We start from the raw sequence: 17655 nt of genomic DNA, 5'->3' as shown, positions 1-17655 counted from the left end.
TCCTTTTTCTTGAGCTAATCCAGTAAAACTTTATTCCCAGACTAAAACATCTGTGATCTGCTTTTATTTTCAAAAACAAGACTCACACTTGACAACAGCCCACAGCCATTTGAATATCATTCAGACGCCTTCCCTTGACATTGGTTTTCTGCATGTAAATATGACATTGCATTTGCAAAACCTTGACAATCTGAAACACATACCAAGTATTATATATTCCTACTGAGTGTTGTATTTAGCAGACTGCATGAGCTTAAATTCTGTCTAATATTTCCCATATTCTGCATGAATTATTCATATGTACACAAGCTTGTGAGAGGGACTCGATGATGCAGGTTAACAGCTTATTTCACATAAAACCTTAGCCAGGATTTAGTGCTCACATCACATAAGTAGGAGTAGTATATAATGTGTAGGTGGCGGTATGAAGGACTGACTGAATGCAGTGAAGAGTCATAGTACTACACCAGCTTTATCTGTCTGTATTAATGATTGCAGTTGATGTGGATGACTGCCCACGTTGCACACAGATGCTTTGCATTGCCAATGTTAATATACTTTCCCCTCTACTTTTCTAACTATTCCACCCATCTCTTCTTTTTATTTCTTTCTTATGTCTTGTTCCTTTGCTGCCTCTAATGACTCTAACCTCTGTAGAGGAGTCCGGTAAGCCTTTGCTTTGCATGCTGTTGTGTTTCTATCTTTTTTTTTTATTCTTGACTGTTAACACTTTCATCCCTTTTAATACTTACTGCTTGCTTATAAATGCATTTGCTCACACCAGTAGCTCACCTGGTAGAGCGCATACCATGCATCAAGGCAAAGTCCTTACCACAGCGGCCCAGGTTCAGTTCCAACCTGGACCCTTTGCTGCATGTCATCCCCTCTCTCCCCCAGCCTTTCCTGTCTCTCTTCAGCTGTTACTATCTAAATGAAGCAGGAAAAAAAAAATGCATTTGGTCATAAAATCTGCTCTGTGTTGCTGAAAATAGGCTAACTACAAATGAAGCAAGATATAACTGATAAAAAGATAACTGTAGGCTGTATAGGGCAAATGGCCGATATTATGGGATTTCTCTTTTGGTGTGAGTGTGTTTCATTGTGGTGTTATGTATAGGCGGATTACTGTATTGTATGTGCATGTGTGTGACTGCTCACCATTTCTATGTTGTTTTGTTTGCCTAGTTACTTGGAGTACAAGAGCGCTGTCTTTCAAGTTGTTTCCGCTGACTAAGACGTCTTAAATCTGATTTTAATTGGTTCTGGAGTCTTGAGCTTCCAGTTCTCAGTCCAAATACCAAGACTACAAGCAGTAGAGGAGGCAAGGAAAAGGTCAGGGATGGAGTTCAAATGTTAGAAACTAAAAAAAAAAAGTCTTACATCACACATTATTCCTCCCTTGTCGTATTGTCTACCAGCATTTCAACCAGGAAGGCTTACTTTGGAAGGCAAACATCTTACTTTTCTGATGAATTCTTCATGTTTCATGGTGTGTCATTAATGTAGCCAGCCACTGTGCGTTCAGGTCTACACAGAGTCCCCTCAGTCTAAGTCAGTCACTTTACAGCCCAGCTGACTCTCAAATATGACCTGCCTCAGTTACAAAATGTTTCATTACTCTAGCTCCAAAAGCTAAGATGCAATATTGAATTTCACAAATGGAACAAACAAAGTTGTTCTTTTGATTCTTTTACATTTTCTGTTTTCAAATATATCACACAGTTGTTTGGAGTGGTCCAATTTAAACATCAGCATGTCTGTACACAACTATTTGTGTGTTAAAGATCATTGTTAATCCCTTACCGAGGCTAAAAGGTCACAGTGTGTGACTCTGAACACATTGCTGATGTTCTTCCTGTTTACATACAGTAGGGAGACGATGATTGGTTATGACAGTGTTGCACCATGTCCTGTACCAATTTACCCAATGAAATTAATCCCTTCCACCAGCATGTCCCACCCCCTTGTTGCATCACTTTAATCACTCATGGCTCATTGCTCAACTGGAACAAACACAAGAGTAAGGGATGGAGGCAGAGAGGGTTGATGCGAGGTGGATGTGACGCAGGCAGATGGAGAGATTTCAGCTGAAATTAAAGAGACCAAGAGGGCAGATGGGAGACTACAAGGGAAAATGAAAGGAAACTCTAATGGATTAGATGGCAAAAATGACATGGCTTTTAACAAAAATGATCTAATAAAGGGATGGGGATGGAGACAGTTGAAAATAAAAATGAGGGGTGGAAGAGAGGGAAGTGATTTAAGCAGCTCCACAAGATATTTTGGATGATGTCCAGTCACAGCAGGTTCACAGATGACATTAGAGATTCAGGCAAATATCCTCATTTATCTGAAGGCCTTGAATTGCTACACTTTGTTTTTTCTCACCATCAATAGAAGACGGGGATGCAGGCATAAACACAAACACACAGATCAGTTTGAATATGTCATCCTCAGCTGTCTCCTAATACCCACTTGCCTTATTAATCAGGATGTAATGAGCTATTTACATTTATGTTCAAAATCCTTAAACTGCACAAGGCTACAGAAGCAATTTCTCACAAATCTAACACAGATGAGCACATAACACCCTGTTTAAGGACATGTTATTGTCCTCATCCCCAAATCTGACCAGCCAGGCCAAAATTCTTCTTCTCCTGATACATATGATGTCTGCTTTACTGATTTGTCACTCTCTGACCAGGTATCTCTTCTCTCTTCCTTTTTACTGGTCACAGAGACGTAGCCCGGTAAGTGTCCTTTTCTTTCGTCTCCCTGGGGTCAGGCTTAAAACATGTCACATGCTTCTTGTACCCTTTTGCTCCTCACCTTGTCTTTGGAGTCAGTTGAATAAGACAGAAAATACGTAAGTCAGTTCAGTAGCTGAGTCAGTGGGTCAAAATTGTAAGCTAATTTGTTTTGACAATAATTTTTATACATATAAATAAATAAATGTTTTTCCAGATTTTCAAGATCACTAGTGTGCTTGTGTACTTTTCATCTTGAATGCTTGGTCTCTCTAGTGGGAGAAAATTTGCACTTTTGACAGCTGGACCCTTTGATGTCTTACTTCAGTCACTCCCTATCGACATGTCTTCTCATCTCATCTGCTCCCGTCTCTCCCCCTTCCCTTCCCCCACTCTCCTTATCTGCCCTCTGCCATTCTTGGCCTCTTGTGTCCCTCTCATGGTGAATTCATACATACACTCGCATACACCCGGGTCTTTAAGATCACAGCTGGAGAGGCAATATTATTGTGCTGTTGTCTCTCCAACAACACAACTCATTTCTCTTTTAACATACTTAAACTCCAACTTTGTCAGCCCACACCTTCTCTGGTACCAGGGTTGGCTTCTTAAGACTTCAAAAGCATGTTTTGAAAGCTTTCCAATATTTCCACTGCAGGCAGCAGCAGTTCACCCAGTTGCCATTTTCTAACCTGATACGAACATTTGTTTTGAATTTTGGATTTATTGGAGTAGTTTTACTCCCCTTAATTACAATAATAATTAATAACAATAATCCCTAATGGCAGATATTTTTTCTGTTCCATTTGATATATAGTAGCTGCTGAGGTGATTTGTTTGAACTCTCTGTGCCATATTTCTGTGAATGTGCAGTGTTGATGAATCACTTATAAAGCATAAAAAATGTAATTTACAGTGTCATCAAAGCGGCCACTGTCATGCAGGTCAGCATTAGCCTATCCAATTTTTCCAATTTGCAATTAGTATGAATATGTACTGTCACTGGTAAATACATAAGAAAGACGTTTGATAATTCTGCCACTAAAATGCACCCATTTACAGTTAAGAATTAGGATATTCAGGATATAGAAATAAGAAATGTATCTTAAAGTGCAAAGTAACTAGTTAACAACTGCAAAAAGTATTTCCATTTGGGGGTGGCCTAGGGGTTAGTGCACCGACCATGGGTCTCAGTGTCTCAGCCAGTGACCTTTGTTGCATCTCATTACCCATCTCTCTTCCCTCACTTCCTCTCATGTCTCTTCTGTCTGCTGTCTAATAAAAAAGGATTTCATGCCTATTTTAATGCCTCCTGTGTTGCTTATAGCTGGTCAGCTAGTTCTACAGGTCTCATCAGATTAAGTCAACCTGAGGCTTAAATTCACCCTCTGACCTTCACTACTGTACAGCTGACATCCTTGTTCTTGACGTTGTATTACTGAAAGAAAAGGTGTATTTTTATTTTTATTTTTATTTATTTATTTATTTTTTTAGACTGACATTTTACGTTTAGCAAATGTTGTACATAGAGGGGGCTATGGAGGATACTGATTTTAGTAGCATAATTGACAAAAAATATTAGAATTGATCCAACAATGTGCTTGTTGGTGTCTCCTTGCTGTTGACAAGTTTTATGTCTTTGGGTTTTTACATTTTACTGTCATTTTTTTCATGTTATAGGGTTTGAAAAGGAACACATCCAGTAAGTATCAGTCTTGTTGCACCTTAGGTCAGGTTCACTTTTAATGATGGTGAATTACAGAGAATGTGATGCAAGAATCATATGTGGTGAACAGATTTAAATATGGTTCCAGGTGAAGAAATTGCCAGACCGAGACGTGTCGTCCCTACTGTACCCACTGTGGCCCCCACACCAGCTCCAGCACCACAACCCCCCAGGTATGTACCTCACTGTTCCCTGACAAGGTTGAGGACAAGCCACTGCCACTTACTGTGAAGGTGTGTTTTATGGCATTTTGCTTGCATATACTGTATTCTGTATATTTACACTTTTGCATTCCTAAAAAGGGTGCGATTTCCCTCTAGCTTTTCAGTTCCAGCACGCATTGTTCTGAAAAACGGTATCTGGTTATATTTGGGCTAAGACGCTGGCCCCCTCTTACTGTTTTGTATAATTAAAAGATAAGCTTTTGTGTTGTAAAGCAGTGCAGTAGATTTGCTGTGTAATGCATTCTTTTGGCACATGGTTTAAAATGCAATGTACAAGCTAATGGAGGTGATGGCTTGGGTGATGTTCTCAGCAGGTTACAGGAATCGTAGTAATGTCTCAAAATGTACTCATTTATTGGTGTTAAAATGTTATGTAGCTCGATTTTAATCAGAAACTGAATTATAGTTTTCATTTTTTAAGTCAAAAGTGTCATATTTTGAGCTTATTACCTGTTAGACAATGTAAGCTCTACATTGTCTAACATTGTTAAATGTACCCATCAAGCATCATTAGACCTTTGTGGGAGTTTGGCCAGTCCATCCAACCATGATACATTCTGTCAAGGTCGGATGAACTGGGGATTTAAGTCATATCAACCAGTGGACCAACAACTTTATGTGCCAGTTAGTTAGTTAGTTTGTTAGTTAGTTTAAAACTGGATTTTTCTATGAATTGAATCACTTTTCACTTTTAGTATTTTTATATTCTTACTCCGATGTCACCAGCATCCAGTGTCACCTCTTTTGTTGTCTCACTGAAACCTTCTGCATATGACTTAAGGCTTTCTAGCACCTGCTGCAGCTGTCTAGCTTGGTTTCATTGAGCAGGGACCCTAACTGAAATGTGGAATTACTTTTGTATAAATATACTTTGTATAAAATTTTAAAACAGCAATACATCTTAAAAAAGCCTTGACATCATGGAAAGAAGGGAACTTCTTTGGGCAATACTCTTGATATAACCAAAGACTGTTTTTTGAGATAAACATGTTATGTTGTGCTTCTAACATAATGGCTGATAAACACCACAAGATTTTATTAAGATGTTGCCCAACCTTTGCCATTCCACTAAAACATTAGAAGTTTGAGACAGAAATTGTGTTTATTTTGCTGGAAGGCCACTTGACGCTTCAGTGAATCTGCAGAGCTGTCACTGTGTTTATCTACCCAACAACACTGTGATGCTTTGTGTACTGTGGGAACTTAAACACTAGTATGAATGCTTAAAAAACTGTTTAAGTTCATAGTTATTCCTCTAATGTGTTTTGTGGTGTGTTGGAATGTTAGTTTTTAGTGTCCACATGTATCCGTGTTTGTTCCTTTGGGTGTGTCTGTTGTCTGTCCAGTGCAATTAGCCATGGTAGAGATACTCTAGTGAGGTGTGGATATTCTCTCTCCACAGCTAAAAATTGTATAATGAATATGTTGTAACTGTGCATGTCCCATGTTTCCTGTTGCTCTCTTTTGCCAAAAAGTAAAGGCAAACTTCTATTATCTCCGTTCTACCCCAAAACACAAACAAGAAGGATACTCAGGTGCAATTTTATCCAAATCTTTTATTATTTTATTTTGACATCCGTTATTGGTTAAACAACTTATCAGTTTCTTGAATTAGATCTCACTCTTAATCACTATAAATTTACTACATATGCTACCTGCAGAGTCCATGGTAGTTTGAGCATAGCACAATCCTTATAATTTAATAACTAATGAATTAATTACTACTGGATCCCCATTAGCTTCTGCCATAGCAATTGTTAATCTTCCTGCGGTCCACACATAAAGAAAATGTCTAAGTAAAACATTTATACAATTGTGAAAGCAAAGTCTTAAAGGGAAAAAAAAATCAATAACAATATAATACCAGTAATATATAACAACACAAAATTATCATTAATATCAATAAATGGTTCAAATTACCACATATAATATAAACAAAATAAAGGCAAAGAGTGTGCCAAACAAGCACAGACAAATGACAGCTAATAATTTCACAATACAGCTACATTTAAGTACACAGCAATCCATAAAATTTATGAAAACTAAGACGACATTAGATAGAAAAACGTGCATATTCAGCCATATAGTCTGAATACTATAGTGCTTTAGGTACATCTGCATTTGTTTCTTAAAAGTGTAAGCACTTTTTGATTCTCTAATACTGTTTGGTAACCTGGTCTACAGAAGCCCTGTACATAACCGTGTGTTTTAAAAGATTAGTCTTGGGTCTAGGGATAAAATATTGTTTATCCACGTACCACGTGGGATATGTATGTGTTAAAATGTGTAGATAAAAATTGCAACCTGCCACCTCTGTCACTTAAAATGCATTCTACATGTGGCATGATCAAATGATAGAAGCTATACTTGATATGATATATGATATAATTTGAACGGTGTAGCTGTTTCCTAAAATGACCTTCTGTAACTGTTGTCCTTTGTCTGCTGCTGCAGTCAACAGACACCGTTCCCTGAAGATACCACAGCCTTATTTGGGCCTCCTTTGGAAACAACCTTTGGAGAACCGAAAACTGAAGGTAACCCTCCTCCCTGTATCTTTGTCACTCTGTGCTTATGTCTCTTTATGTGTCTCTTTGTATGTCTTTGTGTCTGTATTGGTTCTTAGAATATGTATGTGTTGACAGTTGTTACCAGTGTTGTTTTTTGTCAAATGTGAAAGCAACACATTGAAAAAGGCTTTCTGAACACACACTTATTGTCTCTTAAGGCTGCCAGCTAAGCCCTGCTTGGGTGTCATAGCAGATATTCTCTCTCTCTCTTTCACCTTTTTCTCTCTCTCACCTTTTTCTCTAACATCATTGTTCTTCCCTCAGGCTTACTGTGCAGTTGTGGATTGACTCCATCTGTCTTTGCTAAGGTCAAAGTTGAAATTGGCATTGTGAGGTCATGTTCATGTTATGTAGATTCTGCATAACATCTGTCTGCTGTCACCCGCTCTCATCCAATCCAGTAGGATTTAATGGTATAGGCTGTGCAAGAGCTCTAAGCTGTTATGCAACTGCAATGTCAGCCATAACTAACATCAAGTTGACACAAATTCCCTTTATATATTCATTCAGACAAATAAAATGGCTCTGCGTGTGACACTGGCAACTTGTAACGTTTTACTTTCTTACTTATTATGGTTTTATCTTCACAAGATATGAATTAGCAGCATGTCTAAATCCCTGAATAACAAAGAGTAGGGGTGTGTGATATGGATAAAATATTTCATCATGGTATATGTAATTTGAAACTCAGTTCCAAGTTGAATAGGTACGACGACAACAGCCCTGCAATAAATGCTACTTTCATGAAAGTTGTAATGATTAGTGTTTACAGAAGACAGGCAGTACTTATTGTGTCCACTCCATTAGAAAACGTGTTATACAATGCATTTCAACAGCACCACAAACTGCAGCCTAAAAAATTAACATACAGTTTTATAAACACCTCTCTAAAACATTATAACCTTCATGACAGTGGGATTTATTGCAGAAATGCTATATTAGATTGCTGTAGTTTTAGCTAGGTGTACCTAAAAAAAACTTGCAACTGAATGCATATAATGGAAATTCTTTGGAAATGTATTTGAGAAACAGTTATTAGATAAAATAATCTGATGATGTTTTTGGTAAATCCAGTGAATTAAATGCCTAAAACAAAATTAAGGTACTTCATCACATTAATGCAAATATCCTGTAAATCCAATATTTTCATAAAGCTCTCTTGTAACATTTTGGCTTATATAATCAGAGATATTACAGTTAGATAGACATATAGCTACCTAGGTGTAAGCAGTCTAACAAAATCTTTTCCAGTTAACTAACCTCTCATGTATTGTCATATTGCCTAACCCTAATAATGTTGGTTTTGGCATCATCTGATTTGTTGTTGAGACAAGCGGTTAGGCTGTTAAACTAACTTTTATATAGCCAGGTTAATAGTAAAGGAAATGAGGTTAGCTTTCATATCAATACTACGTTGAAATCATAAAATGATAATGCTATGGTAGATTAAATAAACAAGTGGTCACAAGTGGACTTGGACAGATTTGTAGAACAGCAGCTGTTGCACAGCAGTTTTGATGTCATTTGTGGGGCTATCGTGGTCACCTCTGTGCCCAAATAGTTTTTATTCTGCCTCTAGAAATCAGTTTGAGTGAACAGGTTGGTAGCCATGTCTTCAGATGTCAGCATTTTATGCTGAACCCTGTATTCCACTATTATAGTGAAACTGAAATTCAGTTGGCAAGGAAAAGGGTATTGTAGTGACTCAGTCTGCCTCTGGGGCTGGAAATCTGTTTTCTCTAATGAAATATTTTATTAACATGCTGATCTGTGTTGTTTTCCTTCTTACACTTAATGCTTTTTTTAAGCCCCAAAGAATCAGAAACCCTTGCGTGTTTTGGTTCTAATGCCCCTGACATGGCCTGTTTTGTCCCCTCATGAACTTAGTGGGTCTGTCTGAGTCTGATGCGTGGGGGACTCCTCTTTCAGAGCCTGAATCCTCTTTGACAAGATCCTTCCCTACAGGAAGTAAGTTTTATAATTTCCTGCATATCCTGCCGCATATTGTTCCTCTTCTCCCTGGAATGACTGCACAGATCCATCAGCTCATCTCATGAACCCCCTCATCATCCGACTAACAAACACACCTGCACACTGACCCGATCAAACTACTTGTGTGGCAATAACACTCTGCTTCTCTTTATAAACAGCCAGCTGTAACCTGTTTCATTTCATCAGCCATTTCACAACCAAATGACCCAGTGTTGGTTGTAGTTTGTTATATGGGAGATTTCAGTACCTGTCTGCCATACTGCACTAACCCTTCCTCCCTCGCTGCCTCCTCCTTACATTTGGCATGGTCGTGACTGAATGTACTGTGCTGCATGGTTGATGATTTGTGAGAAATTGTTGTGGGTGTGTTTGGCAGGTGGGATAATACCTGTCATATATGGATCCAAACTTTCAAATCTTTTGTTACAAGAATTTTTGTTATTGGCTAAACCATGAAACAATACTTCTTTTTTTTTTTTTGCATGGTATGCAGCCCACCTTAAGTTGCAGTAACAACAGCATAAATTACCATTGACAACAATCATTGATGTTAATAAGGCAGTAATCTCCTCGAGTTACCTGTTATAACCTGTTATAAGACTATTCATTGTCGCACTGATAATTTTATTGCAGCGCCACCTCCACTTCCACCCAAAAATGTCCCGACCTCCCCCCTGTCGACTGGTCTTCCCTCTGCAGATGAAGCTGGTAAGAAGTCTTCTTATCTATTTCTGCCTCCTGTTATATCACACCATGACCACAGGATAAAACAGAATTTTACATTTGATCACAACAGCTTCTTTATCTCCAACTTTCTGTCTCTAACCTTCTGTTTGTCTGTTTGTCTCTCTGTCATGTTTTATCTCTGTGTATAAACATACTGAGCACCTCTGCAAACACAGCCTTTGATTGGTCACTGGTTGTCTGTGTTTCAGAAGTGTCAACAGAAGCAGACGGTTCCACCAGGAAGCCCTCAATAGCTGACTTGGACAACATTTTTGGACCAGAACAGGCTCCTCCTGCTGGCGAGGATACAGGTGACGCGTGGGTCTGCTTTAGTGAAGAATCTGCTGGCCAGCCGCCTCTACCAGAGAAACCAACACCTCCGCTACCAGCCTCCCCGCCTCCACCTGAATCTCCTGTTCCACCCTTACCTGCATCACCACCTCATCCAGAAGACCCTGCACCACCTCTCCCTAACTCCCCTCCCCCAAAAGAAGAACCTGTGCCCCCTTTACCAACCTCCCCACCTCCCTCAGATGAGCCTGCTGGCCTTCCTGTCCTCTCAGGTCCTCCTACACTTGAGGACCGAAATCCTCTCACACTCGCCATCTCTCCAACCCCTGCGCCACCAAAGGAGCTTGCGTCTCCTCCCACTTCCTCTCCCCCTCCTCTCGACTCACCCGCCAGCGTCCCACCAGCCCCTACTCCCAAAGCAAGAACCCCTCCAGCGGTGACTCCTCCTGCTGAGGAACCTGCAACACACCCCGTCCCACTGCCTCTTGTCCTGTCTCAAGAGGAGCAGTCCAAGAACACAGATGTCACCCTACCCAAAGAGGACGGATGTGAAACTGCCGCCTCGCCAAACGATGCTAGCCAGGGTAGCCGGATTACGCCTCCCCCACCTCCTCCTCCCACATACCGGGCGGTGGTGTCGTCGCCAGGTCCCACATCTGGAGCTGGTGGCACAAATAGTGGTGAGTAGTCCATCACACCAGTCACTAGTAAGTGACTAGTAAGCATCCAATAGCATCCATACAAATAAGGTTAGAAGTTTGACTGGAGTTTAGAAGATATTGTGTTTCCAGCATTGCACCATCTCCAAATTTCCTCTCAGCTGATTGCACCATCTTTGTTGTTAAACTTGCACAACCTGAACCTTGATTCTGCATTTTTATCCCTGGAAAAGAGGTCATGTTTTGGCCTGGTTGGATGTAGAGCACCATTCTGCTACAGAATTGTGTTATGTTAGCAGAGGCTGTTGTTTTGACCAACTTGTAGTTGAAGGTCAGACTTCACTTTGGTAGAACATTTTCATTTTTATTGCACATACAGTGCTTATCGGTATCACTGAATCGAAGGACTTCTACCTTTTAAAAGTATGACCATTTCAACTGTCCATTATGCAGGAGACAAAAATCTTTTCTGGTAAATTTTAGGAGACCCAAACACAGAATACATAACTATGTGAAGAAATAGTCTCAATACAAGGAAGAACAGTGATCAAATTTAGGCCAGTAGTCGACAAAATAAAGTGTGACTAATAGCTGAGAAGAAGAAATAATTTGGTTACAGCTTTACAAAAATCCTAATTGTCAGTGGTAACAAATACCAGTCTGTGTTTTATGACGCACAGTGCGATCACTCACAAAAATGTGAAGGATTATTTCAGGACATCGTGCTTACTTCATCAGTGAGCATATTTGTTTCACTTTTTTTCCTGCTAATGTGAGTGTAATGTAAAAAAACTACAACCTGCGTTTTTTTATATAAATATTGTAACGATAATAGTCTAAAAATATGTGAAATGCATAGTTTTTAAACAAATAACATAACATTTTCTTGGGGGAGGACTCCCAAACCCCCACAACCAAGCAATCACAGCACCTAAGCCCTGATCGAATTGTTTACAAGAGCACAAAGTTCTTCATTAATCTAGCCTCTTAATTTTGCCTCTTTTTCCGCAGGTTCCTCCTCTCCGGTGCGACCTGGCACTCCTTCGTCAGTCAACCCCACCCCTCCACCACCTCCACCTCGACCCACTTCACGGCCCAAGCTTCCTCCAGGGAAACCCACTATAGGAGATGCAGTAAGTCTTGAAGTATCATATTTTCACTTCTAATTGAGATGGTTGTGTTTTGGTAGTCAGTCACTGCTCTCCTGGTATTTGGCTCACTGCATCCTTGCATGGACTAGCAGGAAACTTAAAAAAAAAAAACATTTTTTAAAAAAGCCTCTCAAAGCCAAATACAACTCTGCAACTTGCTTATAGTGAAATTAACTTTTACTTTTACAGGGATAGTCCCTAACAATCAGAGCTTAACCTGATTACTCAAAACAACTTTTGATGGCTAAATGCGTTTACCAACAACTGCTGTGCAACATTTCTTTCACTCTAATCTATCTTCCTCCTCCCATCTTTTTATCTTTTCAGAATCGTCCGTTCAGCCCGCCGGTCCACTCTGCCAGCCCCCCTCCCATCGCCCCGTTGGCGCGGGCCGAGAGCACCTCCTCCATCTCCTCCACCAACTCCCTGAGTGCCGCCACCACCCCCACCGTCGGTAAAGAGCTCTCCTTATCCGTGTCAGGTGTGTGCTCCCTCAACAGTCACTGAGCTGTGCAGCCTGTCGTCTGACGGCGGGCTGAATTTAACTGTTCATGTCTAATATTAAAAGTTCATTATTGATTTTATGCACTGGCCCTGTCCTTCCTTGCACTCAGAGTTTGTGTGGAATGAGTCATGCAGTTACATTTATTTTTTATTTTATTCTGGAAATGGTTTCCTGGTAATGATGGTCCACAAAATGATGAATGTCAGTTATACAGTGCCAAAACCTGTTGTGGCATCTAATTACCATACATCATTAAAACCCATGCATGTAGGCTGTTAACTATCTGGAGATAGATTTGAACAAGTAGGCAAAACATGACTACAAACATTTGTTTCTTGATTTTCTATTAATTTAAAATAAGAATAAATTACTCCTATAGATCATTTTGATACCAATGAATTATTATACTGCACGTAAATAATGTGTCTGGTTTAGGTAAAAAACACATACAAATTCATATTTACACACTCACACACACACACGAGTGGGAGGTGAGAATGTGAAGCAGGGTGTTAATTTTGAAGCGCAAACATTCTCGACAAACCTTCCTTTAATAAATTAATGGCACAACAACAGTTTATACTCCTTGATCTAACTTTAGAGTCAGTGTTGAAGGACCTTGCGGTGCAGAGTTGTTAGTGGATAATAGCAAATCTCAGTAGACTGTAACATGGCTGAGTCATAATAGGTTTAAAAAATACACATTCTGGAGGCAGCAGCAGTTACATAAAAACAGAAAATAGGCCCTGGTTGGAGGTTGCTTTTTAAACAGATTGCGGGGACAAACAATAAGTAAACAGCTATAATAGATTCAGACTCTAACATGGAAATATAACATACAGAACATGCAAAAATATTTCTGTATGTGTATACAATAGTTATTCATTGTGGCTTTGTTGATAGACTCAAAAGCTAATGGACTTGACAATAACATAAAGGTCACGGGGACAGTTTTAATAATAAACTTCACTTTTAGTTGTTTTTAATTTTGACACTTTCATCTTGTTTGCGTTTAAGATGCTTAAGTTTTTGTTTGTTTTTTTACAGTTTTATTTTATGTGCATGACAGTACTTTTCTGATTATTTTTAATGATTTTTTCCTTGGTTTGATTTGTTTTCTGTTTTTTTGTTTTGCTGTTTGTCTCTTTATTTGTTCTTTGGCTTGTCAGAAGACGATGCTTATGTAGACAAACTGCCCACCTTTGAGAGACACTTTGATTCATTTGCAGGTATAGTAAAGGTCGCCTCAGAGAGAGGAAAGGGGACGGGTTGGGAAAGGGGTTGGAAGAGTGTTCCTGTGTCAGTTTTCAATCTGTTTGATGCTCTTTACCCAGAGTGGACTTGACAAAGAAGGGTAAAGGCCATCACTGAATGTTTTTGTGCTTTCTCTATTAATGTCAGTCAAAAATAGTAGGTATTGGGACAGTGAGACACACTCTTTTTGGGTCTTTTTTCTCACATTCCCGCTTGGCTTCAGAAAGCTTGTTTTGAAGCCTCATGTCAGCCTCTTTTCAAATTAAATACATCTCAAATTATGATATATAAAAGACCATTTCTGTGTCATTATCCTAATACCTACTTAATTGACTAGTCTACTTTGGGTTTTGCGCAAAGATGTAGGGACATACCACACGTTCATTTTTTTCTTTTCAAATGTGGCAGCATTTCTCAGTGAAATCGTCATTTCTCTTCATTGTTTTGCTCTTGCCAACTCATACCTTCCCACACATTTCCCGAACATTTAATAGTTATGATAGCCCCTCTCCCTCTGTCCAATCTGTATATCTTACTCTCTCATTCCCTCATTCACCCAGAGAAAAAAATCGGCAAGATGAAATGAAAGCTGTGGTGGCACAAAAAGCTGCATCTATTGCATACAGGTTTTTTTAGTGTTTGCCCATCTGCCTGCTCGTGAGACTTTTCTCTCTGTTTTATGACTGTGCACCAGTGGCTGTCTCGCCATGTCACCATGGCAACCTCCTGTCTCCTCTCTTGGCGACACACATTGTGTGTGTGCAGAGTGCAGTGCAGTCACTCCCAGATACCTTTACTCTGTCTGCACAAAAGTGTATTTGAGTGTTTGTGTGCTGTGTGTTCAATGAACATGTCTGAAGAGCTCCTTATCTGTGGGCCCTTGAGATCCATATTGTCTGTCTTTCTCTCTCTCACACACTCAAATACACACACTCACACATACTGTCAGATCAGAGCTACTGCTCAGAGTCGTTTAAAGTCTGGCATGAGAATTAGGCCGAATTAGACAGGCAGCAGCTGTTTGATATTCATGCCATCCTCTCTCTACCACTGGAGTAGCACGACACAGCCTCAAGTTCAACCAATCTCCACTGGCCTTAAAGCCTCAGTCTACTCCTACACTCGACCCCTGATTCCCACCTTTCGCACCTGTCACTCACGTGCTCTCCAGCCATAGAAAATTACAGCCCCAAACTCCGCCCTCCCCATCCGTACACCTGCCCTTTTGTTCTCTTCATGAAGCACTGTGCCGCTCTCATTATTTAATCACCCAACACTCAGTTAGTCTTCTCACTCAACAACACACCTTCACTGCTGGGACCCCACATCAAAACAATAGTATCGACTAGAACAAGCCTACTCTGCTCTGCCAGGGTGATTGCTAAGTTTTTCTGTGTCAAACTGAAACACTGACATGGGTTTAATGCACACATTTGACATTGGAAGAGTCGTGTTTTTGCTGCATTCTTTTAAAACATGTAATAAAGGTTATTTAGGAAATAGTGTCATATGTAAACACAGCCCCTGGTAATGCTTATTCTAGTCAAAGTGAAGCTGCATCCCGGTTCAGGGGATCCTCCAAAGTCTGAATACATAGACCAAATACAGCTCCACCAAATGCAGCTGAGAAATGAGGCCTTCTTTCACCCAGAGTTTGAGGACAGAACCAGTGTATACTTTGTAGCATGTGATATCCTGTAATCCATCAATTCCTAACCTTTTTGGCTTGTCTCCTTAAAGCGAAGCAACTTCTCCGTGTGACCCCTCTTCACAGGTTTAATATGTCTGTGATTCATGACAAGTGCAATAATTTTCTTTTCTCAAATGTTTTTGTTTAAATATTTATTATATTCCTGAGAGGCTGAAACTATCCAGTAGTTAGTTTTGTCTCTGCGCACATGGTATACGTCCCAACCACGAGGCCACCAGGAGGCTCCACTTGGTATGCTTTTTGCCAGTTGTCCATCATGTATTGAAGTGAAAGTTGCCAAAGTGCACTCTAAACCCGGGAATCAGACTGAGCTTACCCCTGGTACAGCTGTTTGAGGTATAGCCCAAACAGTACTGGATTTTTAAGGCCAATATTTGCAGATATTTGAGAATTTAAATCTGATTATGATATACTGGCTGGCATAAACACATAACATACATTAACTGAGTGGCATGTCTTGTAGTTGAAAAATAAACTTCTGGTGGGCAAACTTTGTAATGGAGATACCATTTCTAAACTACCTGAAATATATCTTTGGCATATCTGTACTGCAATTTCTTGTTATATACCTGCTGCAAGATGCACTGTGCTACCAAAAATCTGCAATAAGCTGATACTGGTCAATATATCAGCCCAGCCAATTCATCTGTCTAGTTCTAGTTTGAGGGAAATCCCTTCGTGATGAACTCAGAACGAAAGTTAACCAGGACTGTCTGAATGCACTTAGTTTTGGTCTCTTTGAGGTCTTCTGGATGATCCACCTACATAGTCTGTGTCCTTTGGAGGATCCAGCTCCTGAAATTGGGATGTAGCATCTCTCTGTGCACCACAGTCCCTCCTTCTCCCCCAGCTCTCTGGTCTTAGTCTCATGGATGCCCCCTGCAGGGTGTCTTTATACATGACAGTGTGCTTCCATCTGTGTCATATTTTAAAAAGTGGAGGCCTGGATGATAATGTGAGCATGGTAAGCTGAAGAAAGACAAACGCAATATGAACAATCTGCCACTGATGAAGAAAGTTGTGTCAGTTTTGCAGTGGACTACTAGTGCTACCTAAATTGCCACAATTGGAGCATCAGCTGGTGTAGAATTACCATTTTATTATGTTGCATTCTAGAAAAAACATTGGCTGCTGCCTCTGAAACTAGCAACCACCAAACTGTCTCTTCTGGCTGCCCCCCTTCAAACTCCACAGCCTCGACTTCCTCTCCCCTGTATTGCACATCTTGCACTTTGACTCGTACCACTGCCAACATCCGGCAGCACACACGTGGCCCTCACTCCACCCGACTCCTGCCTTTCCTCACGCACGCAAGCACCCACCAAAGAAAAAAACATCCAGTCACACCCGTGTTGTCACATGTTCTGTCTCGGGCCTCTGTCCCTCTTCGTCCCCCGGCCTCCACCTCCACGTTTCACCTCACTGTGACATGTGATAGACCTGCCATGTGAGACTCACGCTACTGTCCTTCTCTCCTTCCCCCCTCTCACCCCTCCTCACCCACTTCCCTCCCTTTCATCCCTCTTCCTCCTTCCTCCTCCTCCTCATCCCTTTCTCCTGACCCCATCTTCCTCCACCCCTCGACCCCACACAGAGAATGACCAGCCATCCCTTGTTTGGTTTGACAGAGGGAAGTTTTATTTAACCTTTGAAGGTAAGTTTTCTCTGCACCAGGGTAGCGTGCACACACACTCTTTCGAGGCTCATTTGTGCAAGCTTCGCCCCTCCCCTGCCCTGCCCCTTCTTTCCTTCCTTCCTCTCTCCCATCTTTTCCTCTTTCTCCTTTGCAATCCCTTCATCACCCTAACCCACACCATGCTAACTCCTGGCTGAGCCCCCTCGTATGCAGTGAGCTATACAGTCATATCTTCCTCTACCGTCTCTTCCTGACATTGTTCATTCCCATTTCATCTGTGCTGACCACCTTTCATTCCCCGATGAATCGTCGCTCTTCGTGTACTTTACTAATCTCTTTGTCGTCACTTTTGTCCTTTTGGTCCTTTGGTTCTTGGTTTGATCTTTAGACTGTCTGATCTTCTTTGATCTTGTCAGAATATTTCAGCTTCAGCAGCATGTCTGGAATAAGCATGCACATCTCT

General features: G+C 40.5%; 1 protein-coding gene across 5 annotated transcripts in view; it reads left to right on the top strand.

Moving 5' to 3' along the window:
* The window catches only part of sgip1a (SH3GL interacting endocytic adaptor 1a), a 79635-nt gene that overhangs the window by 50762 nt on the left and 11218 nt on the right, over positions 1-17655 (top strand). For 2 of the 5 annotated variants that reach the window (XM_044201015.1, XM_044201017.1), the window contains 12 exons: positions 658-666; positions 2739-2750; positions 4428-4449; positions 4562-4646; positions 7152-7234; positions 9155-9235; positions 9893-9967; positions 10195-10956; positions 11947-12068; positions 12414-12567; positions 13761-13820; positions 17151-17210. In XM_044201015.1, the coding sequence (XP_044056950.1) occupies positions 658-666; positions 2739-2750; positions 4428-4449; positions 4562-4646; positions 7152-7234; positions 9155-9235; positions 9893-9967; positions 10195-10956; positions 11947-12068; positions 12414-12567; positions 13761-13820; positions 17151-17210 (1525 nt within the window). The remainder of the gene's footprint in view (positions 1-657; positions 667-2738; positions 2751-4427; positions 4450-4561; positions 4647-7151; positions 7235-9154; positions 9236-9892; positions 9968-10194; positions 10957-11946; positions 12069-12413; positions 12568-13760; positions 13821-17150; positions 17211-17655) is intronic. The other 3 variants (XM_044201014.1, XM_044201016.1, XM_044201018.1) reach the window with 3 other exon arrangements.

The sequence above is a fragment of the Siniperca chuatsi genome, linkage group LG6 (genome assembly GCF_020085105.1).
Source record: "Siniperca chuatsi isolate FFG_IHB_CAS linkage group LG6, ASM2008510v1, whole genome shotgun sequence".
NCBI classification, from domain to species: Eukaryota; Metazoa; Chordata; class Actinopteri; order Centrarchiformes; family Sinipercidae; genus Siniperca; species Siniperca chuatsi.
Note: the sequence above shows the minus strand (reverse complement) of the source record. Positions and strands in the feature narration are given on the sequence as shown.